We start from the raw sequence: 27299 nt of genomic DNA on the forward strand, positions 1-27299 counted from the left end.
TCAGTCTCTTTTCCCTCTCCATCTGTCATTAATTTCAAGTAAATAGGCAGGTTGTTGTTTTAAAAGCATCATTAACCAGAAAATGGATATAAAAATATAAAGTCTACATGTGGGGATCACCAAGAGCATAATATTCATTAAGAAGACAAGAAAATCAAGGGCTGATCTCTGGCGGGGGAGGCAGGGGAGGCGGGGATCTCAGCATTAACAGATTCGGGAAAGATAAGGAAACAGATCTGGTGATTAAAATTAGGAGCCAAGTTAAACAACAGCTTGCTGTTATATAAAAGTTATCAAAACTGCATCTACATGGGCTAGTGTAGTGGTACGTTGGGTTAGGGCACTGACTGCAGCACCAGCATCCAATATTAGAACACCAATTTGAGTCCTGGCCATTTGGCCATTTGGGGAGTGAACCAACAGATGAAAGATCTCAGTCTCTGTCTCTCTTTGTCACTCTGCCTTTCAAATAAAATAAAATACATCTTAAAAAAATCTTGAATCTACAGAACTAATTCAATTGCCAAAAACCTAAAAATCTCTGTCTTAGCAATAGTCTTAATTTTTTTTTTTTTTTTTTTCAAAATGACTCCCTGCTTATGTTCTTCTCAACAACCCTCTGATATAGGTCAGGCTGGCTGGTATGGTTATCTCCACCGTGACAACTGCAAAATAATTAAACAGACTTACACAATTTTCCAAGGTCACAGAATAAGTATGTGAGTTTTATTTATTTTATTAAGGCAGAGAGATAGAGTGATTTAGAGAGAGAGGTCTTTCCTCTGCTGGTGTGCTCCCTCCCCAAGTATCTGCAGCAGCTGGGACTAAGCCAGGCTGAAACCAGGAGCCCCAATATCAGTCCAGGTTTCCCAGGTGGATGGCATGAACCAAAGTACTTGAGCCATCATCTGTTGCCTCTCAGGGTGTGCATTAGCAGGAACTTGGATTAGAAGCAGAGGAGCTGGCCGGCGCTGTGGCTCAATAGGCTAATCCTCAGCGTGTGGCGCCGGCACCCCAGGTTCTAGTCCTGGTTGGGGCACCAGATTCTGTCCTGGTTGTTCCTCTTCCAGTCCAGCTTTCTGTTGTGGCCCAGGAGTGCAGTGGAGGATGGCCCAGGTCCTTGGGCCCTGCACCCGCATGGGAGACCGGGAGAGGCACCTGGCTCCTGGCTTCGGATCAGCGCGGTGCACCCGCCGCAGCAGCCATTGCGGGGTGAACCAACAGAAAAGGAAGACCTTTCTCACTCTCACTGTCGACTCTGCCTGTCAAAAAAAAGGCAGAGGAGCCTCTAACCAGGCACTCTGAGATGTGATACAAACATCCTAAATGGTGACAATCATTGTGTCAAATGGCTGCCTCAGGATGTGGGTTCTGAGGGGACTAGAAAATAGTATTTTTGACATCACAGACACAGAATGTGTGCTGTACAACCTCATCCACCCACAACTAACACTTGCTCAGTTTGTTTTGTTGGGAAGTTAGTTCTCTCACAAAGCTCTGTGGCAGGGAAGGTTAGTTTTGCTTTTAAATTAATTTCTAAAGAATGCTTAAAAATAAAAAAGGCAAAACTCATGTTTTATTTCATAAATGTCTTTGCAATGTTTCCACTTACCCTATCAGATTGAATTTCCTTGAGGATAAATTGTAGAAAAAAACTTGCATTTTTCTCCTGTTAGTATAAATACATGCATATCTGGTATGGCCATTTTTTTTAAAAAAAGAAGAAATTATGTAGTGCGTGTGTATTTAGCTACAACTAGCTTTATTTACTCACCAATATATCATGATCACTGTTCTGTACCATTTTGTAGAGTTGGAGGATCTATTTTAGAATAGGGGTGGTGTCCATGTTTAGAAACAGAATGTTCAAGGGATAGGCTACCCCTTATGTTTTTATTGGCATCTATTTTCAGATTTTGCCTCTCCTGTATGCTCTGAGGCTGATTTCTCACAGGGCCAAGTCCTACCCACATGATCTTAGAGAGTTCTGGAGAATGCAGGAATGGCACCAATGAACACATGCAATCAGTAATTTGTCTTTGACACTAAATCTCTCCCTTCTCTCTGGCTGCTTTCATGATTCAGATCCCCAGTCCTTTCTCGTAGAGTCATCTTTTCCACTGGAGGACCCAGTTGCTAATTCTGTTGGAGTTGCTACAGTTAATGTAATCAAAGAAGCTGTTCCACACTTGAGTTATCTTTAAAAAACTTTAAATTACTGCCACGATCATTGCTTTGTTTTCAAATATCTTAATTATCTTAGATGTAGGCTACTGGAATGTATGTTTTGGATAAGTTTATGTAAATGGGTACTTAAGAGAAGAAAATATTTTCCATAAAATTAGCCCTGTATACATTGTATACATACAAATAAAGCGAACCACTGAAAAGTGATGATGCCAAGTGTAATCTTGTATGTGCCTTATAACCCCATCAGGAAAAAAGAAAAGAGAAGAGTGTATGTGATTGTGGTATTTTTATGTGAAATATGCTTATACACATAATAAACTTCAAATACATTAAACTATCAGCATTGTCGATGAACTGGCATTTAAATCATTACGTTGCATGTTCTGCCTTTTTCAATAACTGTCCCTTCACCTCTATTATTTTCAACTCAATAATCTAATTATTTCTTTTATGGGAGTTAGCTTACTCGTGGCCTTGGCAATACACTTTATGGTGCTTACATTTTCAGTAATTGTTTGGGCAATTAGCCATATAGTATAGTCACTTGAAAACATTTTGCTTGTCCAGGTCTAAATCTTCAGAACTGTGACTAATTTTATAACAAGCAATGGTTGTTAACCTAGAAATAATGAATATCTCTTATTCAAAACAACACCTGAGTTTTCTTACATTTAGAAAAGTAAATTTAAATTTAATTCTTATAATGAATAAAATTGCTTTATAGACTTAACAATAGCAGATATAAAATTTACATTAGTGCTAATCAGTTTTATAATGTATACCCCCTCTTTCTCCTCCTGTGAAAATCCTAAGGGCAGAATATTTTCACTAGAGTACTCAATTTCACGTTACCCACAACTTCTAGAATATTTTGATTGAAGCACTCTTACTTCATACAGTCAAAGCCAGTGCTTCTCAAACTTAGCAGTCCATAGGAAAGGGGAAAACAAGAAGCCTGTTTCTAGGCCCCACTTGCAAAGCTTCTAATTTGATGGGTCTGGGGCAAGTCCCAGGTAAAGGTGTTTTTTAAAAAGCTCTCCAGGGCTTTTGGGGTGAGAATAGTGGTGTAAAGCGAGGTCACAGTTACGGTTGTTCTGGGGCGCATCTTAAAGAATAGTAGTGAGCTGCAGATTCCACCATCAGAATAATGTTATGTAGGACACCGAGATATCACAGATAAGCTTGCAAAGTATTAAATATTTTGCTCTTATGATCACATGGAGAAAGGCATATTACACAGCAAGGCAAAGTTAATTTATACTTAGAATCAAGTAAAATTTTAGAAATATTCATTTTTTTCTTTTCAAAACAGTAGTGGAAGTGGATGGACACATTGTAATCAGTGATACATTATTACATCAGGGTGTAGTGTCTAGCATGAGCCTAACTCAACTTGAATGTGTATAGACTATAGACTGTGGACTACAGGGATGGGGAGTATGGAAGCTGGAGCTTCATAGAGTCAGAATAAATAAATATTAATGAATTAATAAAAATGAATTTAAAGTATTAAAACTTTAATAAAACAAAACATTTATATTCACAAAATTGACAATAAAATTAACAAAATTTAAAGATTAATAAAATTAATAATAAATTAAGAAATTAATAAATGCTGAAAAAGTGCTGGTTAGGCATTTGTGTTGTTACTGGCAGTTACTGGAGTCAGAATTCTATCTCTCCATGAGACCTGGAGACAGATACACTGCCTGTCCTGATTAAGTTTTAAAGAAATAGCTTCCAGATGCCTGAGAAAAACATTCCTGAAACTGTCCTTCAACAAGTTCATGGAAAATGGATTTAAAAGATGAGTTTATTCTGGTGCGCAAAAACTTTTGAAATCCCTGCAGGGGCCGACGCCGTGGCTCACTTGGTTAATCTTCTGCCTGTGGCGCCAGCATCCCATATGGGCACCGGGTTCTAGTCCTGGTTGCTCCTCTTCCAGCCCAGCTCTCGTCTGTGGTCCAGGAGGGCAGTGGAGGATGGCCAGAGTGCTTGGGCCCCTACACCCGCATGGGAGACCAACAGGAGGCACCTGGCTCCTGGCTTCGGATCGGGCCATGGCAGCCATTTGGGGGTGAACCAGCAGAAGGAGGACCTTTCTCTCTGTCTCTCTCTCTCTCTCTCACTGTCTAACTCTGTCAAATAAATAATTAAAAAAAAATCCCTGCAAAGCTTTTTCACAGTAAGCATTCTCTATGAATATTTTGAGGATCTTTCATATCCATAGGTGTCAAAATTTTTGCACCAAAATAAACTTAAAAAAAAAAAAGTTTACTTATTTGAAAGAATTACAGAGAGAAAGGGAGACAGAAAGAGAGACAGATCTTCCATCTGCTGGTGTACTCCCCAGATGGCTACAACAGCCAGGGCTGGGCCAGGCAGAAGCCAGGAGACAGGGGTTTCTTCTGCATCTCCTGCATTGAGTGCAGGAGCCCAAGACTTGGATCATTTTCCACTGCTTTCCCAGGCACATTAGCAGGGAGCTGGATGTAAAATGAATCAACTGGGACAAGAAACGGTGCACATATGGGATGCTGATACTGTAGACGGTAGCTTAACCTGCTGTGCCACAAAGCTGGCCCCAAAATAAACTTTGAATTAAATTTTCCACAACCTTTTTGGAAGCCCATTGTGTTTACACATCAGAGGGACAGCTAAAGGATTCAGAAATGTAAGATCCCCCTTTTTTTATAAATGCCGTAAGAAATATATGTCATGATGCTTACAGTTGTGACTTTAAAGTGTCGATTTATGTTTATCCTTCATTAGAAGGTAAAGTTTATGAGGGTAGAATTTGTTTAACTTTAGCTTGTGCTAGGGTTTTTTTTCTTTTCTTTTCTTTTTTTTGACAGGCAGAGTGGACAGTGAGAGAGAGAGAGACAGAGAGAAAGGTCTTCCTTTGCTGTTGGTTCACCCTCCAATGGCCGCCGCGGCCGGCGCGCTGCTGCCGGCACACTGCGCTGATCCGAAGGCAGGAGCCAGGTGCTTCTCCTGGTCTCCCATGCGGGTGCAGGGCCCAAGAACTTGGGCCACCCTCCACTGCACTCCCGGGCCACAGCAGAGAGCTGGCCTGGAAGAGGGGCAACCGGAACAGAATCCGGCGCCCCGACCGGGACTAGAACCCGGTGTGCTGGCGCCACAGGCAGAAGATTAGCCTAGTGAGCCGCAGCACAGGCCTAGGGTTTTTAACTTCTAGCCTAGTTCTTGGCACACATTGAATATTTGTTGAATGAATACATGTTGAGTTTTATCCAACAATATTCTGAATTAGCATCATGTCCAATAGAACTGAGTCCTTTTAAATCCACTAATAGCAGTGTTCTTCAGAACGCTCCTATCAAACTCTGCATTGTCTTGTTACAATCTTGGCAGAGACCCTCATCTTCATCAAAATCACTACATCACAGCAGGATTTTGCTCTTGTATCTGACTCCTTCAGCAATATCAGTATGTAGCCCAGCTTCCTCAACGAGTGAATTTGTATCCGGTTCTCAACTTGTCCTCTGCTAAACACCATATTGCTGTTGTACTAAAATCCAACTATGGTCTGTTTTAGTGAGCCCTTCTCATTTCATCGTAGGATTCTGGAAATGAACTTTGCCCCATTTAATTAAGGACTCATAAGTCTTCAGGTGGGAGAATCACCTTTGTATACATGAGCTCCCCTCAACCTTGTCCCTTCCCTCCAGAAGTAGGCTCCAGACTTGAGAGGTTGTCTGCACGGTAGGCTGTTTAGTTGGGTTGGACTCTTTCCTTGATTCTGTCTGCTCTCTTGCATAATCTCTCAATCTGCTTACATTCTATGTTCTCCAGTCTAGAACCCAGGTAGGGCCAATAAATGTTGGATATTTTCTGGCATTTACTATTGAAATTAGCATTAGCCAAAATACTAAGTATAACCAACTACTTGTAATAATTGTTTAAATAAATTATTTTCTATTTAAATATTTTAATCACATAAAATCTATGTGTGATCTCTTCAAGGAAGTGAGGAGCTTAGTATGTAGCTTAAAATTATATTGATGACTTGGTGAGAGACATGAATATTTTATGATAAACAAATACAGATGTCTGCAGAATTACACAGGGTTTATGGTAGGGTGCATGGAGTTTTTAACTTGGGTCTATTTTCCCTCAAAGTTGATAAATAAATGGTAGTGAAGGATTATATGGTATTTTGGAATAGATTAGAGCAATATAGTGGCTAAAAAACGAGTATCAGAAGCATAGGGGCCTATGCTTGGCATAGAAGATTAAGCCTTTGCCTACAGTGCTGGCATCCCATATGGTTCATGTTCCAGCTGTTCCTCTTCTGATACAACTTCCTGCTAATACACCTGGGAAAGCCCTGAAAGATGGCCAAGAGCTTGGGCCCCTACCCCTGTGTGGAAGACCCGGCTCCTGGCTTCATATAAGCTCAGCTTTGGCCATTGTGGCCATTTGGGGAATGAACCAGCAGGTGGAAGACTCTATCTCTAACTCTTTCAAATAAATAAAATAAATCTTTAAAAAAAAGTACTTCTTTCACTTTGCTCTATCATTAGCCCCAAACTAGTTTGACATTGAAGAAATATACACAGATTTTTGTACTGAATTTTAAATGATTTCATCAAAATGGTTCAAGAGTTTAAACCTGTATTTTTAAAAATTTATTTATTTATTTGACAGGTAGAGTTAGACAGTGAGAGAGAGAGAGACAGAGAGAAAGGTCTTCCTTCCATTGGTTCACCCTCTAAATGGCCGCTACGGCCAGCACTGCGCCAATCCGAAGCCAGGAGCCAGGAGCTTCTTCCTGGTCTCCCACACAGTGCAGGGGCCAAGCACTTGGGCCCTCCCGGGCTACAGCAGTGAGCTGGACTGGAAGAGGAGCAACCGGGACTAGAACCCGGTACCCGTAATGGGATGCTGGCACCGCAGGCAGTGATTAGCCAAGTGAGCCACCATGCCAGCCCCCTAAGCCTGTCTTAGGTCAAAAAACATGGACAGAAGGGGAGGAGGTCTTTGAATGTAAAATGGTTGATTTTACATGAGCATAGGATCTTTTGTGAAGAAATCTGAGACGTAGGAAGGAAGGAAGAGAATAGTTCACAAAAGGTGTGGGTGAGGGGTTGGCAAAGAAAACGTGTAACCCAAAATATGGACACTTGAGAGGTAAACCTCTGTGCTTTGCTTTAATAATTTGCATATTAAGAAGCCACGATTCTTCCAGTTAATGAATCCCTAACTTGTCTCTGACACAATAGACTGATATGTCCCTGGAGGAGTCATTATGGCCCATCATGTCAATGATCCACATATTAATGACTCTCTTACATGCTTATCAACAGGTAGCCTAATAGGCTTGCATTGAGTTCTTTTTCATTTGCTTTTTAAATGTATCCTCTCCTCCCTTCCTATTGTAATACTATTGTGAAGAATTGACAAAAAGGTGCATTAAGATGATTTTAATGTGTGACGTAAGTTCATAAAGGCATTAAGTTTAAAAATAATGCTTTAAGATGTATTGAAGTCTTCTGAGGAAACTTTCCAAATGTAGTAAGATTCAATCCCAGTTTGGTAATAAGATTCTTGCCTGGATTTTAATGCAAGCTATTCAGCTCAGTTTGTCATATTTCTATTTTCCCTGACATGTTAATTTATGGTATGATTAACATAAGTAAAAGAACTAGTTGGAAAATATGCTTGTGAAACAGAATTTCTTGAAAATGGAATGGGTTGGGGCCAATGCTATGGTGCAGCAGGTTAGGAGATGTTTTGGTGCTCTTGTCCCTTGGGTCTTAGTTGCTTCATTTCTGATCCAGCTCTCTGCTAATGCACCTGGGAGTGTAGGGAAAGATGCCCCCAGTACTTGGACCCTGATCTCCCACCCCAGGGGAGACCCTGCTGGAGTTCTAGGCTCCTGGGTTCTGTCTAGCCCTGCCTTGGTCAAAGCAGCCCTCTGGGGACTGGACCACGAAATGGAAGGTCTCTCCCTCTCTTTCCACCTCCTCCTTCCCACTTTCTGCCTTTTGCTCTTTCTCTGTCACTCTGTCTTTCAAGTGAATAAACATGTCTTGAAAAAAGAAAATGGAATGAATTCCAACAAGCTTCATATCAGAGGCTACTAAACATTTATTAAAACTTAGAAAGCAGTAACTGAGTAACTGATAGTATAAAAAATTTAAAAATATAGGGGACATGCTGGACATATATTTGATAGCATAACAATCCAGAAATTTGTCTGTCAAGTACCTGTTAATTTTTTTAATTCAAAACAATTTAAGGCAGTAACAGAAAGGCACTGAGTATCTTAATATTTCTATGTTTGTTTCTCATATTTTAGCTTTTGTTACTCCCAATTATGTTTAAGGTAAACTAGTGATTTTTACACACATAAAGCCTATGATACATCATGAGAAATACTGAAGAGTTGCACTTCCACTACTTTTCTTGAATTAAACACCACTTTACCTAATTTACTCTTCAGACAAAGGGAGGAATATTGATTTATGTTTGAAATTCATTGTCAAAAGCCAGGAATGGCACAGAAGTTGGATGGAAAAGTTGGCAAAGTTTGGTACCTTGCTCCCCACAAAAAATAACAAAATGAACAACCAAGTGAGAACATCCTCTTCTTGAGGAGCAGTAGTGAGCACAAAGCTCAGGTGAGTGGCTGCACTGAAGCTCTGACCCCACCTCTGCCGGGCTCAATTTGGTAGATCTTTTTTCCTGAAAAACATCACTTCTGAAAGACTTGACATCCAAGTCTGAAAGTCTCATACCTCTCTCTATTTACCCTTACTCTGAATCCTCCCAAACATACCAATTTACATTTTATTTTTATTTTATTTATTTATTTATTTTTGATAGGCAGAGTGGACAGTGAGAGAGAGAGAGAGACAGAGAGGAAGGTCTTCCTTTTTCCGTTGGTTCACCCCCCAATGGCTGCTGCGGCCGGTGCACCGTGCTGATCCGAAGCCAGGAGCCAGGTGCTTCTCCTGGTCTCCCATGCGGATGCAGGGCCCAAGGACTTGGGCCATCCTCCACTGCACTTCCTGGCCACAGCAGAGAGCTGGACAGGAAGAAGAGCGAATGGGATAGAATCCGGTGCCCTGCCCAGACTAGAACCCAGGGTGCCAGCGCCGCAGGCAGTGGATTAGCCTATTGAGCCACAGCGATGGCCCCCAATTTACATTTTAAATTACCTTTTCCTAAAAATGTTTTAAGCCAATATATAACAAATGCTATGGAGTTTGGGTGCCAGAACTCAATATTTAACAGAGCAAATTGGCGTAGGTGATGATTCCTGTGGGTTCCACAGAGAAATTATGTTGTAATACTTTTTCTTTTTAACTGTAATTAACTGGCTTTTTGGTTATGACTCTAACAATGACTTTCTATACAGCCACAAACAAATTAACAAAATTATGAAGAAAATAATGCCTGAAATGTAATATTCTTAAGGAAAAATTCACATGGCAATATTTTGAACATTTTTAGAAGATGGATAAGGCTTTTAGTGATTGCTTTGTAGGGTAGTTGTAGAGAAGAGGAAGTCAGACATTTGAGGGAGCAACTTGTAGCTGGTCAATGACTAGTTTCTTGTCACCCATCTGCTTCATGAGTGACATTACTTCCTTTAAGAAGTCAATCAAAATAAAGACTTTAGAACAATAAGTTTAAGAATTTTTCCCTATCTCTCATGTATATGCTTTAGTTTTTCCAGTATCCATCACTTAAAAGCATTTACATTTCTCTCTCAATAGAATATAATTGGCAGAATGTGGCAGAGGAATCCCTTAAACCGGGTTTATCTCTAAGTCTTCTTCCACTTAAAATTCATAAATTCTGCTTGTAATTACATTTTATTCCAAAGCAACCGACAGTTTTTTTTTTTTTTTGGTTCAGACTTGGCTGTCCAAGATTCTGCTTACTTATGCACTAGATCCTTATAATTTCATGCTTTGTTAGAAAGTACACATCTCTACAGAACTGCACATGGTACTTGATCCAATCATATAATTAAATATAAAAAGTTTTTTTTACCCTGATTCCTTTAGGGTGAGCTTGAAAAAATGTCACCCACCCCTTTGACAAGACAAAGCAGATTTGGACCTCTACTGCTCGAGTACTTCTTGGTAGGAAATGAAGAGTCAGAACATGAAGACACTCTGGAAGAGAGACATGCCAAATAATTCACTGGGGTTATATCTTTCAGTTGTGTTTTCCTCTGCTGTTGAAACTTCCTGCCTTAAGAAGATAAAGTCCTATAATTTTCAATACATTTTCAAGTTTAAGCACCAAGGTTATGGGAAAATATTCTGATTTAGAAACTAAAATGGAGAAGAGTTTTAGGAATATAGTAATTCAATCTAATGCAAAATGTAAAATAATCAATAAAACCATCTGGTCACCTAGGTAATGGGATGTTCTTAGGGACTTGAAAACTTGAAGAGTTTGCTACAGTTTACTGATGGAGTCTGTCATTTGCTATGGATTGTGATTTCACATTTTAACAGTAATTAGGTAGTTTATAAATTAGAAATCATTTAATATATTTATTTATCTTCATCAGTTATGGATATTGGTAATGTTCTAATAACTGAAAAATTTTAGTTGGACATTAATAAAATAAGGCAGAAATAAATCATTTCATAATATATAATGGAAATGATATTATAACTCTGGTTCACCAATTATGCAGGTAAGATTATGGTATTAAATTTGAGTTTACAATGCTGACTATAAAATTTTTGAGAATTTATCTTTAGCTATATTACAATTATGTTAACGTTGTTTCTATTGATCATTCCAGCATTTATATCTTTTGAAAATAAACCAAGAATTCCAAATTAACTTTTTCTAAATTATATTCATAGAAAATATTTCTTAATTCTATAAATATATAACTCTGAAACTCGAAGGCATGTGTTTAATATCAAACTTGAAAAGAATGAATTGGTTCCAATTTGAGCAGTAAAAGGTTTGATTAATAGTGACTGCCTGGCTGAGTGAAAGAAGAGCCAAGGTATCTTAGCAAGGAAATTCTTTTATCTGCTATCAGTGCTAGAGAGGAGGTCAGCAAGTGTGGATTGTACTTGTTCTCCTTAAGAAACCAGAGCCTTCCCTTTAAAGGTAAGGAAAGGGATGCCCCCCCCCCCCCCAACACACACACACACAAATTGCCCCTTTCCTTGCGGGATTATCTGTCCCCAGACTCGCCACGGAAGGGGAATACAAAGCCATTTAAAAATTTCTGATGCTTTTCTCCTCAAGTTTATTTCTTGCTTCTTTCTGTGCCTGTTAATGATGCAGAACTGCGCTCATTTCCCTCCTTTCTGGCATTATCATCAAGGAACTGAACTGGATGCATGTTTTCATCCTAAATTCTTTCTGCATAATGCCTTCACATTTTGCTCACCTTAGATCCTTCTATTCACAATTAGACATTTATCTCACTTGCTTCTCTTATGATAATATATTTCTTTTCTGTATTTTGTTTTATTCCTGATCAAAAGAAGACTACTGGTACTTTAGCACCAAGGGAAAAAATATTAAACTGTCTCAGGTGGCTAACGTAATAACAAACTTTATCTCTCACTAAGAATAAGTCTTTATTTTCTTCATTCAGTTTTTAATGAATATGAAAGGTAAGAATGGTAGAATGCCATTTTTACTGGAAATATCAACATAACAGTTATTTCTTTCTTTCTTGGGGGATGGGAGAAACAGATGAAAGAGATCAAATGAAACCACAGCTTTGAACAATAGGTACTGGTCTGAACTTGAGCAGTATAACATTTATGTTTTAAGTGTTTATCATAGAATGAGAGGTGATGACCAAGAATCCTAGTTAAGTCCTCTTTAGATAGTTCTGAGCACTTTCAGGCAGGATTAAAGAGACACAAATACAAAATACATGACTCATTTTGGAAATTATCCTTTTTATGCCAACATTTTGACTTCTCTTGGAGAGTTACATATTGCTGCGACAACTTAATGCTGCCATTCAGCCATTCACCCTAACTGGTTGAGTAATTCCCTCTCCTCAGACTTAAATTTTGTGGAACAGGTCTCTGAAATATTTTAAGAGACATAAGTTTGTTTTTTTTCTGTTTTTTTTTTTTTTTTTTTGACAGGCAGAGTGAATAGTGAGAGAGAGAGACAGAGAGAAAGGTCTTCCTTTTTGCCGTTGGTTCACCCTCCAATGGCCGCTGCAGCCGGCGTATCTTGCTGATCCGAAGCCAGGAGCCAGGTGCTTCTCCTGGTCTCCCATGGGGTGCAGGGCCCAAGCACTTGGGGCATCCTCCACTGCCTTCCCGGGCCATAGCAGAGAGCTGGCCTGGAAGAGGGGCAACCGGGATAGAATCCGGTGCCCCAACCAGGACTAGAACCCGGTATGCCGGCGCCACAAGGCGGAGGATTAGCCTGTTAAGCCACGGCGCCGGCCAAGAGACATAAGGGGTTTTAACACAATAGGACTGTAGGAAAAATCATATAATGGCTTATACTAAAAGCTAGTACTTTTTGACAGTGTTAAAATTACCCATAACTCCAAAAGCAGAACTGCAACATATCCAGAAACTATAGTGATATTAACCCGGTGCCTAAATCCTGACACTGAATAAATCGGTTGAGTAATAAAAAAAAGTGTGACTTAACATTCCAGTGAACACTGTATTTGGGGAGGATACCTATAAGTAAAAGTTTACTTTCACTGAAAGTCAACTAATTTTGGGGTAGGAGGATGTTCTTCTGATAATAAGGGCATATTCAAAAAGGTTAAGCATGTATGTTACCAGGCACTGCAAATTTTACTCTTAAAATAGCTTGTGAATTAGTTTATGATAGTGCCATAAATATTAAAATATAGGTATTGAGATACATATAAAATATAGGTAATATAGCATGAGAGTTTGTTTCTGTGGTAATAAAGAACAAGTGATTGCCATGGTATTATTTAGTACCTTTCATTAATAATAATAACAGACACTATACACAGTATGGCTCAAAAAATATGATTAATAATTGCTCAATATTTTGGAGAAAAATACAGCTTAAGGATGTTAAATCTTGTGTGGCCCATAATTAGTAATTGGCTTAGTAAGTGTGAAATAATGAAAGGACAGTTCTGCATCCTATTGTCTCTACTCTTTTTCATTGTGAATTAATTCTCAATGGAAGGAACACTGGCATGGTGACCAAGATAATTGAATCTAGTTATAACTTTGTCATTTGCTATCTTGTGTTACTTCTGCCATATTGTTAAACTGGGATTTCATCTTTTTGTCTATAAAATGATGGAATGCCACCAATCAATTATGAAGTTCCCTACAGATTCCCGATCTTTATGCATCACAGGAATTTGGCCTGAAGAGTAAACTTTCTGTAAGTTGCATGGGGTGCAAGTGTAAAGAGTTTGTAGAACTCAAAAGTCTGAACTAATAACAGCTGACTTGGAGACACAAATTGCTGTTTGCTTAAGAGCTGATTAGATAGGTTAAAAATACCTTTTAATTCCTATGCCATTAATGTTTCATCATTTTATTCTCTAAGGCATGTAAGATTGGTCTACTCTTCAATGCATTTTGTATTTTAAAGAATTGTCTTATTTTGCACATAGATTTGCAGCTGCCTTAGCAGAATGGGGTGTAACTTGCTGAAAAGTCTGTGGCATAAAGCGGCACTGCTTGTGGTGGGCATTTCATACAGTAGTTAAGTTGCAGCATGGAATGCCTACATTCCATATAGGAACACCTGATTCTAGTCCTGGTTCCTCTTCTTCCAGTCCAGCTTCCTACTGATGTGCACCCTGGGAGATAGCAGATGGTGGGTGGCTCAAGTACCTGAGTCCCTGCCATCCATGTGGGAGAAACAGATTGAACTTTTTTGCCTCTTGACTTTAGTATGGTCCAGCCCTATCTGTAGAGGGCATTTTAAGAGTGAACCAACAGATGGGATATCTCTCTCCATTTACTTCTCTCCATTTATCTGTCTCTCTGCTTTTGAAGTAAGAAGAAAATAACTAAATTAATTAAATTTTATAAAGGAGCACTCTGTTCCACAATCTCAGAGTGTCAATATGCCTGTAGAGCTTTTTTTACACCTCTAATTAGACCAGAGTGTTTCCAAACACCACTGTACCTCAGCAAACTCTGAGGTTCCACTTAAAAATATAGATTCCAACTCTCTGCTCCATAGATTCTGATTTAGTGGAGCTAGGTTGAGGGCCCAGAAGCAGCATTTGTATTTACCAGGTCATTTTCATGTAGGGGAACCATAACCACATTTTTAGACACTGATTGAATTTAAGTTTGTATCTCTGGAACTAGCTGACTGCCAATTGGTGTTGGGGATGACAGTCTTTCATTTTTTTTAAGTATATTTTGAGTTATATGACATGTTCAGAATAATTTTTTTTTACTAGTATGGTATTTGCTTATGATGCCTAAGCTTGCAATTGCTGCTGTCCTTTTCTCTAGCTAGTGCCACTTCTTGTGGAGGCTTCAGCATAGAGGCCAAGTCCTCCTGAAAGTGAGTTCACCTCCTTCTGCACCTTGCTCAGCACATACTTATTGCTGGGCATTTTGCTTTATTTAATTGCTCACCTTCACAGGTAGACTGTGAGTGCCTCCAGGGCAGGAACTATTGTTGATTACGATGATCTAGTGCAACATCTGGAAGTGTATGCATACTCAAATATTTGTTAGATGATGACTGAGTGAATGAATGTGGATTGCTATACATTTAAAATTACTATTATACTAAGTAAGCTTAACTTTTGGCTAGAAACCTTTCACTTCATTCTGTGTTCAGCACATATTTATTTAGTGTCTCCTTTAATTTATCACAAATTTTCAGTATTTGGTCTCATTTCTTTGAAGAGGGGGTACATTTACCTCTACTTGCAAAGATAATGTAAGTGTGCAATAATAAATAATACAGTCATGATACAGATAAATGATATAATTATGACACAGCTAATGATAAAATGATACAATCAGCAGTTTTCATTCATGAAGCACTGAATATTATTTACCATTAGTCAAAGATCTTTGAAGCTTAGCACATTCCCATCAATGAAACTCATCTTTTTTTTGTTCATGTTTCTAAATTCTTTCTCAAGTTATGGACAGTTCCACCTTTTAAATTCTCAAATTAGAAGCATTTGCATCATCCTTTATTTCTCCCCCATCATAAGTATTGTGTGATGTAGCAAAACGTGTAAAGTTCATACAAAAATATCAGGAAGGGGCAATGTTGTGGTATAGCAGGTAAAGATGCTACCTGTGATGCCGACATCACATACAGGTGGCAGTTTGTATTCCAGCTACTCCTCTTCTGATCCAACTCCCTGCTCATGGCCTGGGAAAACCAGTAGAAGATGGCTCAATTACTTCAAACCATGCCACCCATGTGGGAGACCTGGATGAAGCTCCTGGCTCTTGCTTTGGCTTGGCCCAGCCCTGTATGTTGCAGCCATTTGGAGAGTGAAACAGAGGATGGAAGATCTCTTTCTTTATCTCTCCCTCTCTCTCTGTAACTATCTTTCAAATAAATAAATAAATATTTTTTTTAAAAATAGCAGGAAATAAGATAACTCGGTTTAGGACCAAGAAGTACATCTAAGGGAATGACTATCTCAACTGCCTATCATGCAGGGAGGGACAATCTGTGTAGCTAAATTCAATGGTCTTTATACACTCTAATACATTGGGGTCTATGTCAGTAGTGTGCAAATATGGCCTCACAGCAAAATCACTTAAAGAAATTCTTAGCATCAACATTCTCTATACTCCCTCCTTTTCTGAATGCACAGGTGTATTAATTAGAATTATAGGTAAGTCAGTGTTTTTGATATGAAAGACAATTCTGGGAGCTATTGTTATATTGCAGTTACAGTCTTCATGTGAGAATGCGAAGCAGAGGTAGCAGGTCACTTGAACAATTAAGATGCTTAGAGTTTCTATGTGGACTTGACTTCTACTTCCTTAGAAATGTCCAAAATTAGTATAAAATAGTCTGTCAAGAACTACTTAGAGTCAAGCTAAACAGAATGTGGATGAAGAATTTATGTTTCCCAGTGAAGGATTAGAATAAAAACCAGAAATTTAGGTATAATTTCATGCTCTAATATCTGAGCATGTCTACTACAGATTAGGGAGGAAGGCTGAAAGAAATGTCTACAAGGACACTTGAAAAGATTACCCATCTTGTACAACTTCAGAAACCACCCGGAGACTTAATTCAAGATCTGGTTGACTTGCAGAAGCCCTCAGTTAGCTACCAGATGTGCCTCTCTCTGACCTGGGTCCTGGGAGGGACAACAAAGCAGATTTCTAATTCTCACGTATATCGCCAAGGTTAGGCAGAAGGAGGCAACGAAAAAACTATGCACGAGAACTTGACAGTAAATCCTATTGATACTATTTCAAAAGTTATACTTTGAATGTGCTTCCTCTCTTTCCTCATCATTGTCATCCTTAACCATCATCATTTTGTCCCAGCAAGGTTGTAGAAGCTCGTGTCCTACCCCTCCTGCTGCACTGTGGCTCTCTCGTCAGACTCTCCTTCACCTAATTTCCAGAGCTAGGTCCCCAAAAGTTAATCCAACTATTTCTCTCTCACATTTAGCTGCCCTGCTCCACAGGTTAAAAAGTACCTAAAGAATTCAGCCCCATTTTGCTTGGTTTGCCAAACACTTTATAATCAGATTCAGATTAATTCCAGCTGGCATTCTTTTCCTCAAACACAGTCCAAACCCTCTAAAAAATCCCATCATTCATGGATGTGGGTTTCTTTTTTTAAAAAATAAATTTATTGGGGCCGGCACCATGGCACAGTAGGTTAATGCTCCACCTGTGGGACCAGCATCCCATATGGGCGCTGGTTCTAGTCCCAACTGCCCATCTTCCAATCCAGCTCTCCACTATGGCCTGTGAGAGCAGTAGAAGATGGTCCAAGTGCTTGGGTCTCTGCACCCCCATGGGAGACTGGGAAGAGGCACCTGGCTCCTGGATTCTTGTGCAGCTCCTGCTGTTGTGGCCATCTGGGGAGTGAACCAATGGAAGGAAGACCATTCTCTCTGTCTCTTCCACTCACTGTCTGTAACTCTACCTCTCAAATAAATAAATAAAATCTTTAAAAAATAAAGAAATTTATCTTTTTAAAATATTTATTTATTTGAGAGGCAGAGTTAGAGAGAGAGAAAGAGAGAGAGAGAGAGAGAGAGAGAGAGACTCTTCTTTCTATTGGTTTACTCCTCAAATGGCTGCAATGGCTGGAGCTGGGCTGATCAGAAGCTAGGAGCCAGGAACTTCTTCCAGGTCTCCCATATAGGTGCAGGGGCCCAAGCATGTGGGCCATCTTCCACTGTTTTCCCTGGCACATTAGCAGACAGCTGGATTTGAAGTAGACTCGAACCAGTACTCATATGGGATGCTGGCACTGTGTTAGTCAAAGGGAAGACAGAAAAGACATTCCCTTGATAAAAAAAGATAAAGGAGAGATGAGAAGAATTAGAATGATCTTTCATTTAAATCACAACCATACATAGTTCTAGTCCCTGTCATCATCAACCCTCAAGTTCTTCATTTTCCCTTTAAATTTTCTAATAACATTTTATTAAATCTTCAAAACTAGGTGATCATTTATGTGACTGATATTTTCAATTTCAGGGTGGGATTTTATTTATGGACCTAATCTAGGACAGGGAACAATCCATTTATTTTCTTTTATTATTTTTTAAAGACTTTATTTATTTCAGAGGTAGAGTTTCAGAGAGAGGGAGAGACAGAGAGAGAGGCCTTCCATCAGCTGGTTCACTCTGCAAATGGCTGCAATAGACAGGGCTGGGCCAGACCAAAGCCAGGAGCCAGGAGCTTCTTTTGGGTCTCCCATGCAGATGCAGCGGCCAAGTATTTTTGCCATCTTCTACTGCTTTCCAAGGGCATAGCAGAGACCTGGATAGGAAGAGAAGCAGCCAGGACTAAAACTGTGCCCATATAGGATGCTGGCACCACAGGCAGAGGCTTAGCCCAATTCGCCACATTGCTAGCCCTTCATTTGTCTTCTTAATTCATATGAAACTTGAATTGAGCTAATTAGTTATTTTTAATAATTTAATAAGCACCCATAAACAATTACTCAAAACAATAACTGATTTCTATTCATTTTCTTTCCATCTTCTTCCCTAAGTTGCCCCATCTGATGTAAATGTAATCTAGAAAATCAAGCTCTGTTTTTTTTTTTTTTTAAGATTTATTTATTTGGAAGGTGGAGATACAGAGGGAGAGAGAGACAGAGAGACAAAGAGAGAGAGAGAGAGAGAGAGAGAGAGAGAGAGAGAGAGAGATAATAATGCTGATTATACCACCCCAGGGCTGGGCCAAGCCTAAGCCAGGAGCCAGGAGCTTCTTCTTCCAGATCTCCCATGTGCTTTCAAGGTCTCAAGAACTTGGGCCATCCTCCACTGCCTTCTCAGGCACTTTAGCAGGGAGCTGGATCAGAAGTGGAGCAGCTGGGACTCTAACCAGTTTGGATTGCCAACATTGCAAGCAACAATTTTACCAGCTACACTACAGCCCTAGCCCTGAACTTTCTCTTAAAAAAATTTTATTTTATTATTTGAAAGGCAGGGAGAGAGAGAGGCAGAGAGACAGGAAGGAAGGAAGGGAGGGAGGGAGGGAGGGAGGGAGGGAGGGAGGGAAGAAAGGAAGGAAAAGAAAGAAAGAAAGAAAGAAAAAGAACGAAAGAAAGAAAGAGAGAGAGAGAGAGATCTTCCATCTGTTGGTTCACTTCAAATGGCTGCAGTGACCCAGTCATTTCCTGCTGAAGGCAGGAATCTGGAACTCCATCTGGGTCTCTCGTATGGGTTTAGTGGTTCAAGTACTTAGACCATTATCTCCTTCTTTCCCATGTGCTTTAGAAGGGAGCTGTATTGGAAGTAGTAAAACTAGGACTTAAACCAGAATTCAAATATGGGATACCAGTATCACAAGTAGTGGCTTAACTAGTACACCACAATTCAGGCCCAATGCTCTTCTTTTTATATACTTTTTATTATAGTCTTTGCATGCCTTGATATATACTTACATTTATATTATTTTAGTAGTTTTTAATTTAACAAAAGTTAATCCCCTCTGTTAATCTTGAAAATTCTAATTTAATACAATATTGCTAAGAGTTATCTATACTGTTGCGTATCTCTGTGGTATATTAACCTTGGGTGCTATGTAATATCCATGTTTGTGATATTCAAGTCATTTCTATATGTTCAAGATTTGAAGAGCTGATATTGATGCCAACATAAAAGGTCCTAGAACTATCTCAGTAGTATGTGCAAGAATTTCATAAATATATATACTCGATAGTAGATATAGTGATCATTATAATTATATAAATATCAAATTTTAGGTGATTATTTCAGTCAAACTATTCTCCAAAAAGGTCCTCTCTATTTATTCTCTACCAGCAATGTGAGAGAAAGCCTATGGCCCCAAGTCATCTCCCACTCTTGGTGTTGATAGGTAAAACATTTTTAATTTTTATTTATTTGAGAGGAAGAGAGAGAGACAGAACTCTCATCTGCAGTTTTGCTTCTAAACTGCTCACAATAGCCAAGGCTGGGTCAGGCTGAAGCCAGCAGTGGGGAACTCAATTCCAGTCTCCCAAATGGATGACTGGAATCCAGTTACCTGAGCAATCCCTACTGCTTATCAGGTTCTGCACTGGCAGGATGCTGGAGTCAGGAGTCAGAGCTGGGTATCAAACCCAGGCACTCTGATATCGAAAACGTTGGTGTCTTCACCAACAGAACAAACAACTCCTGGTGGACTTTTTCATTTTTATCAATTAAATGGATGCTGGAGGGTATTTCTTTGTAGTCCTGGGTTTCAGTTTTATGTTCTCTAATAATGCTGATCATACCTTTAAATGTCTATTGGTCATTGGTGTTTTCTGTCCTAATGAAATGTTTGTGCTTTCTTACTGATTTCTAGTAGTTCTAAAATAAATTCTTGGTTATTATTTGTGTTGGTATTTTTGTGCAGTGCAAACATTTTTTCCAGGTTTTTTTTTTTTTAAGATTTATTTATTTTACTTGAAAGTCAGAGTTACACACAGAAAGAGAAGGAGAGGCAGAGAGAGGTCTTCCATTCACTGGTTCACTCCCCAATTGGCCACAACGGCCAGAGCTGAGCTAATCTGAAGCCAGGAGCCAGGAGCCTCTTCTGAGTCTCCCAAGTGGATGCAGGGGCCCAAGGGCTTGGGCCAGCTACTGCTTTCCCAGGCCATAGCAGAGAGCTGGATTTGGAAGTGGAGCAATCAGGACTAGAACTCTCTTTAGAACTATATTTTCATAATTTGTTAAAATGTTTTAGGACTTTTGATTAGAATTAAGCTGAGTCTGTTGATCAATGTAGGAGAGAATTGGGATCTTCATACTATTTCTACTATCTATGAAGATGGTATATTTCTTTTTTCTAGATATTCTTTAATATTTCTTGATACAATTTTTATTCTCTTCCCTGTAAAAATCTTAAACATTTCCTATTAGTTTTTGCTCATAGGTATTTGATTTAAGATTTTAATTTCATTTATTTCTATCTTTTTTTCCTTTTATTTACCCCTGAACCTAAAGTTGCCACCTGCATTTCTGAATTACATGTTATTGTAAGATGATGCCATAATGAAGCACAATCAGGCAAATAATCTTTTGTTCTCTTAGTGAGTTTAAAAAAGTAGGCTCCTGTCCTTTAGACTTAATCATTTATAAAATTGAAAGTATTCTAGAAAGTTGAATTAGAGAAATGATTGACAACATTTTGATTAGATAAAAACAGAAGACTAAATGCCTGTGATCTTTTTTCTCTACAAATGAGATTTGTAGTATTTTTACGGGAACAAAGAGGAAGTAGGGACAATTAAGTGTTCTAAAATTATTTGTATATTTTAAACACATAGATATTATCTACATGAAATGGAAAGATGTGCCAATTTGCATGTAAATTTCATAAAGTAAATCTTAGCATAAAAATAAATTTTTACATACCAATTGAATTCATTAAATGGCATGGATTTATAGATTAAGTCAGTACCAATTATGCAGACATTTTCTATTGAAATTATGCTTATATATTCATAGGAACATTATTTTCATTTATAGGTTCATTAAAGTAACCAAATATTTTCATAGTAAAGTTAAAAGTAAGCATCATAAATAAACACAGAATTGAATCATCTGCTTACATAGTCAATATGGAAGAAATTGTGCATGATTTATTTAAATAAAATTAATATTTTGGGGATCAAAATCTGCTGTATATTAAATACTAGATCATGACAAGATTATCAGCCATTGACAACTTTCCAGGTTTCCTTTGTTGCAGAAAAATCACTGAGAAAGGTCACTAGAAGAAAATTCAGCAGAGATGGTACAAGTGGATGTTAATATTGGGCCAAATATTTCTGATAAGTTGACTTGTGATATAACTCTACACAAAGTGTTTTTTTTTCCCCACTAGCAACATTTTTCACCCTAAGTGTCCTGTTCAAATCTACATTCTTGGGACTCCACAAATACACTGGATTACATTTGACAGGAAATAGTATTTATCTTTTTCAATCACTATGCAGAATATGCTAGAAAAAGGGATGTAAGTTGAATCATTTCAAAGAAAATATATGCTTGCATATGAGAGATCTGAAGTCTTGGTTGTAAAATTGGCCTGTGGCAATACATATATAAAGTCTTTAACTGAATACAAATTTAGCTGCCTTTCAGGTTTTAGTTAACTTGATTTTTTTCTTCCTTTTCTGGAGAGAAAGTTAATGTCATGTCAGTTCAACTGAAATAATTTTGATTAAAATGAAGCAAAAAATTAATAATTGAAATATTAGAAAGAAATTTCCACAACCATAAATGGACTCTCAGTTCATACTGTTCTCATTTGCAAAGATGAAAATCATGAATGAGAGAATAATGTACATTTACATTTATTTTTACTTTAGTTTTATAAGTTACAACATAAACAGCATAACCTTTTTCAGAAATATGGAATTTTGTGAATTACTTTAAAAAATTTTCTATGGTTCATAGTTGTTGCAAATTCTGAAAGACAAATTTTACTTAAAATATACAGTATAATGGAAGAAAATAAGGGGAATGCTGTATATGTTTATTTGATTTGTTATAGACTTGAATTCCCCCCTTTATAAAAGTACTTAAGGCATATAGTTCCAAAAGAAATATGTATAAGGTTTTGTTTTCATTTTAACAGTAAGGAAGAATCATCAGAAACATCAGAAGAAAATAACTTTGAAAATTCAAAGATTGCAGGTAGTATTTCTTATTTTATTTTTAAATAAAATTTGTCTCTTTTGTTAAATCCTACAATGAAAATAATCTTACATGGGAACAATTATATTAACCTTACAGATACCTATCTCCCAACAATTGTTTGTTCTCATGAGGACAAGGAAGAATTGAAAAGCAGTTATCAAAATGTAAAAGATGTAAACATGGAACATGATGAACATAATGAAAAAGAATTAGAGTTGATGGTAAGTGTTCTGGTTGCCACGGTATTAGAGAAGACGAATCCATTTAAGCTTCAAAGATGCTGCAATGCCTGTCTTTCAATAGCTCCAACTAATATAATTTGCAAATGTGAAAGCACAGCGTATTCTGTCCTTGCATCTCCAGCTTGATCAACAAGCCACTTTGATTTCAGTATGTTGCTTCTGGTCTCTGCAGTGGTAAATTAATGACATTCATTTCTTATCTCTTTACCAGCGGCTCTGAGTAATAGTTTGTAGGAATTGCAGGAGAGGTAGCCATACCCTGATGTGCATTTCTAATCTTTGTGACAAGTGTATACTTAGCATAAACTCGTTTGTAAAATGAGAGAGTTGGAATTCGATGATTGTTAGGGTCCTGTCCAACTCTACAAGTCTATAATTCTTGTATTTAGCAGCAACATTTAAAAAAAAATTGACATCCATCCTTGTAAGAATGTCAAAGTTCTATATTATTGCAAAGCATTAAATAACCAAGTGCAAAGAAAATAATCTGTGCCGTAATTTTTAAACAGGAAACAATTCAGTACTGTACAATTTAATTTTAAATTTGTTATCATAAATTTCACATTTGTTGAACATACAATCTATTTTGAATTTTGGGTGGAGTGGTTTAGATAGCATTTTTATCACAAAAGAAGAAATAGGAGTAAATGAGTCACATAATGCAATTTATCCTTCTCTGTATTTGACTGAAGTTCATATCATTGGGATACATGGATTCATAATCATCTAAGATTAAAATGACATTTGCCTCTTCAAATGTCAATGCTGAAACAGAAAAGAAATAGAGCTCATCTCCTTCCCCACAGATTCTACCTTTTCTATAGTGATATGGTAGCTGCATCACTACAGTATGCAATTTACTTTGCTCCAACTTTAAGAAACTACAAAGTTGTCACCCATTGTGAGAATTCTCACCGGCTGAAAGTTAAAATCGCCATTTTTTTAAAAAACCACAGAATATAATGAAAAGGCCCAGAAAAATCACATACTTCACCAATGCACCTCATTACAGGGAGCAGGCTCAAATATAAAAGTTTGTTTAGAAGTTACTGAGATTGTACGTCCAATAAATGAATAGGGAACTATAATTTAGATGCTAATTTGCTCCACACTGACATTAATGCATAAAACAATGAAGTTCTGTAATAGATGGAAATACAACCAAATCTGTGGAACCCACAGGCATTGGCTTACAAGACAGCTGTGCAGTTGACAAGTAACATGAGCCTTATGTGAGAAGAAGGGGAAAACGTAAGATTTGCATATAATTATTGAGATCATGCAAATGTCAGTTATGAGGAGAAAAAAAAAAAACACAGGCATCTCACTGTTAAATCCTGACAGTTGGCATCACTGAAGAGCTCAAATACATTTGAGTACCAGTTGGCAGAGGGTCATTAAAACAGAATTTGCAGAGACATTAACTCCCTCACTTTTCTTTGAGTGACGTTTTGCTATTAATAGTTTGCAGAGGCTTTGCAGAAAACATATTAATAAGAGAAACTGTAATGGGGGCATCTACAGCAAGTGTAAATGCAGCAAGGGGCACCCAGGAAGCTGCTCTCTAATTGATTAGCATGGAGCTATCAATGTGTATATCCAAAGTGAAGAGAAAGTGCAATGACAAGCAAGAATAGTTGAATAATACAATGTGATATTTGGAGCTGGAGGGAGAGTGATTAATTTGGGCCCCTTTTCTTACTAATCTCATTCTCAAGTCACTGCTTACAAGGATCCCCCCAAAACATCTGGCTTCCAGAGTTTGTGTGAAATCCACAAAATGAAATGAGTCAAGGGAATCTATCAGCTAATTATCTAGCCAAGCTAATAAAACTTATCTAATTCATTCTGTATATTTAGAAAAGATCATATGGTCATTATTTGTTGTTGTTGTTTTTATTCCAAAAGATAAATCAACGCTTAGTAAGAACTAGATGTGCTGCTTCTGAATATGAAAAGAACACATTGTCATCAGATCCATCCAATAGTCCAAATAAAGCTGAAGAGTTACAGAAGAACCAAATCCACAGTGAAGCATGCACTGACTTGTCCCAAAGGCCTTTGTCTCCAGGTTCATCAGCAGGAAGTTCCTTCAAGGGAGATTTTTACCACACTGTAAAATATTCCTCAGGAAATGAGTCCAGTCATCAGCCTTCAGATATGGGAGAAATCAAAGCCTCATTGGGAGGTACTACCAGTGATGGATCAGTGCAATTACACATCAGCAGTAAAGAAATCCTGGATGATAACGCTAATCCAGCCCATGGGAGTGGCAGAGGGGAAATATCTTGCTCCTTCCCAGGTCAACTTAAGGCAAGTAACCTAAATAAAAAGTATGAAGGAGGGGCTGAGAACAGTGAAATAAAAGATTGGGAACGTTTACCAAGAGATGTCCATTTGAAAGCATCTGACTATTTTGAAAAATCAACAGAAAAAAGAACCTCCAATGAAGATTACGGGACTAGCAAGGATAAGAAGGAAAAAAGAATACAGTTAGATGTTAATGAAAAACCAAGCAAAAATTTTCGATCAGTCTTCTATGACCAAGAAAGAAATGTGGGCCACCTTGAAATAACTGTGGAAGGGATTGAAGCCAGTGTCAGAGACTTAACTTCTCTGCCAACCAAAGCTACCACAGTTCCAACTTGGGGAATCATGGAAGATACATTTCACTCATCAAGGACAACTTTAGGTTGGGAAGAAGCTGTGTTAACAACCCCAGAACATGATCTCTCTTCTAGTGAAGGCACTATTTTAGGAGGGCTAACTGGAGGGGTTGGTTCACCAAGAAATGGAAATGTTTTGAAGAATGATTATCTTTTCCAAGTTGAAAAAAGAAACTCCGGTTGGATTAATCCTGAAGATCAGAATAAGGACACACAGCATCAACAAAGTTGGAATGTTCTGGAAAGTCAGGAAAAAGTGAGAGGGAGTAAGACAAATATAGCAGAGCAGATCAAAGAACAAGTAGCCTGTGAAGACATGTGGAAAAAAAGAGATAACACAGGGAGTTTGAAAGCTACTCCTGCTGAAGCATTGTTTACCTGCCAAGAAGCAGAGCACTGTGAACTGTCTTCTCTAGCTGATCATGGTATTCCTGGGAAAGCAGAAGCAGGTACAGCTTGTATAATTAAGACAACATCAGAAACTACTCCAGAAAGCATGTCTGCTGGAGAAAAAGCGATAATTGCTAAGCTACCTCAAGAGACAGCACGAAGTGACAGGCCCATGGAGGTAAAGGAAACAGCGTTTGATCCACATGAAGGGAGAAATGATGATTCACATTATACCCTTTGTCAACGAGACACAGTCGGTGTAATCGATGACAACGGTGTTGAAAAGGAATCCCATTTAGGTATTTGTAATGCTCGTCTAGATGAAACGCAGAAGGAGGAAGCCATGTCTATGTACAGCCCTGGGAAGATGCGTGACAGGGAGAAACTCGGCATTGGAAGTATCACATCTGTAGAAGAATCCTCACAGGTCATTGCAAATAATGAAAAGGCAACTTCAAGGCTGGATTTACATTTGGAAATGCCTTCAACAGACAAAAACATATTTCCAGAAAATAGAGATCTTGGGCAGGTCCAAGAATTATCAAAGAAAACCGACATAGATGCCACTGTTCACTCTGCCTTTAACTCAGACACGAACAGAGCTTCTCAGAATGACTCTCTTCTTTCCAGTCACCATACAGAAACTTCAGTGCTGTCTTGTGAACAGGCAAATGCTGTAGAGAATACAGTTACTACCACTGCTCTCCTGACTTCTGCTACTGAGTCAGAATATAATTGTAGTCCAACAAGGGAAACCCAGGGTCAACCTGCATCTAAACCTGAAGAAGTTTCCAGAGGTTCAAGAAGAGTGACATCAGAGACTAGGAGAGAAAAGTGCATAGGCCAGATGTTCCAGTCAAGAGAATACAATGTGGAAATGTCTCAAGGGCCAATGATTTTAGTCAGTGAATCTCGTGAGAACATAGAAAGGGAAAGGCATGAAAATGAAGGACTGATTAACTCAGGTGACAAGGAATTTGAGAGCTCTGCTTCTACTAGTCTGCCTGTGCAGGAAACTCAAGATCAAAGCAATGAATCTCTTCTTTCAAAATACACCAACTCTAAAATACCTTATTTCCTTTTGTTTCTGATGTTTCTTGTAACCGTCTACCACTATGACCTCATGATAGGCTTGGCATTCTACCTTTTCTCATTGTATTGGCTATACTGGGAAGAGGGGAGACAAAAAGAGTCTGTCAAAAAGAAGTAACCTCAGCACTATTATTATTAAAAGATAAGCTGTTTAGCTCCAAACATTTGGATTGGTGAAAGAGACTATTCATTGTTCAAAGAGCCAGTGCAGTTTTTCTCTTGAAGGATCATTTAAAAAGGAATGCCTATGAAGTTTGCTCCTTCATATAAGTAATTATTCTATATAGGACCATTATGTTTGGATCATTAAATACCTATATGAATATGAGATCTGAAGCACGTCAAGTTGAAATTAGGTACAGCTGTTGCTCCTTAGCAGGCTATGAAGTTGCAATG

At 38.3% G+C, this 27299-nt stretch overlaps 1 protein-coding gene across 1 annotated transcript in view; it reads left to right on the forward strand.

The window, feature by feature from the left end:
* Positions 1-27021, forward strand: part of PPP1R3A (protein phosphatase 1 regulatory subunit 3A) — a 40031-nt gene extending 13010 nt beyond the window's left edge. The window contains exons 2-4 of the mRNA XM_062198671.1: positions 22452-22510; positions 22610-22734; positions 24664-27021. Coding sequence (XP_062054655.1) covers positions 22452-22510; positions 22610-22734; positions 24664-27021 — 2542 coding nt within the window. The remainder of the gene's footprint in view (positions 1-22451; positions 22511-22609; positions 22735-24663) is intronic.
* Positions 27022-27299: the final 278 nt, after the last annotated feature.

Source organism: Lepus europaeus, chromosome 1 (assembly GCF_033115175.1).
Source record: "Lepus europaeus isolate LE1 chromosome 1, mLepTim1.pri, whole genome shotgun sequence".
Taxonomy (NCBI): Eukaryota; Metazoa; Chordata; class Mammalia; order Lagomorpha; family Leporidae; genus Lepus; species Lepus europaeus.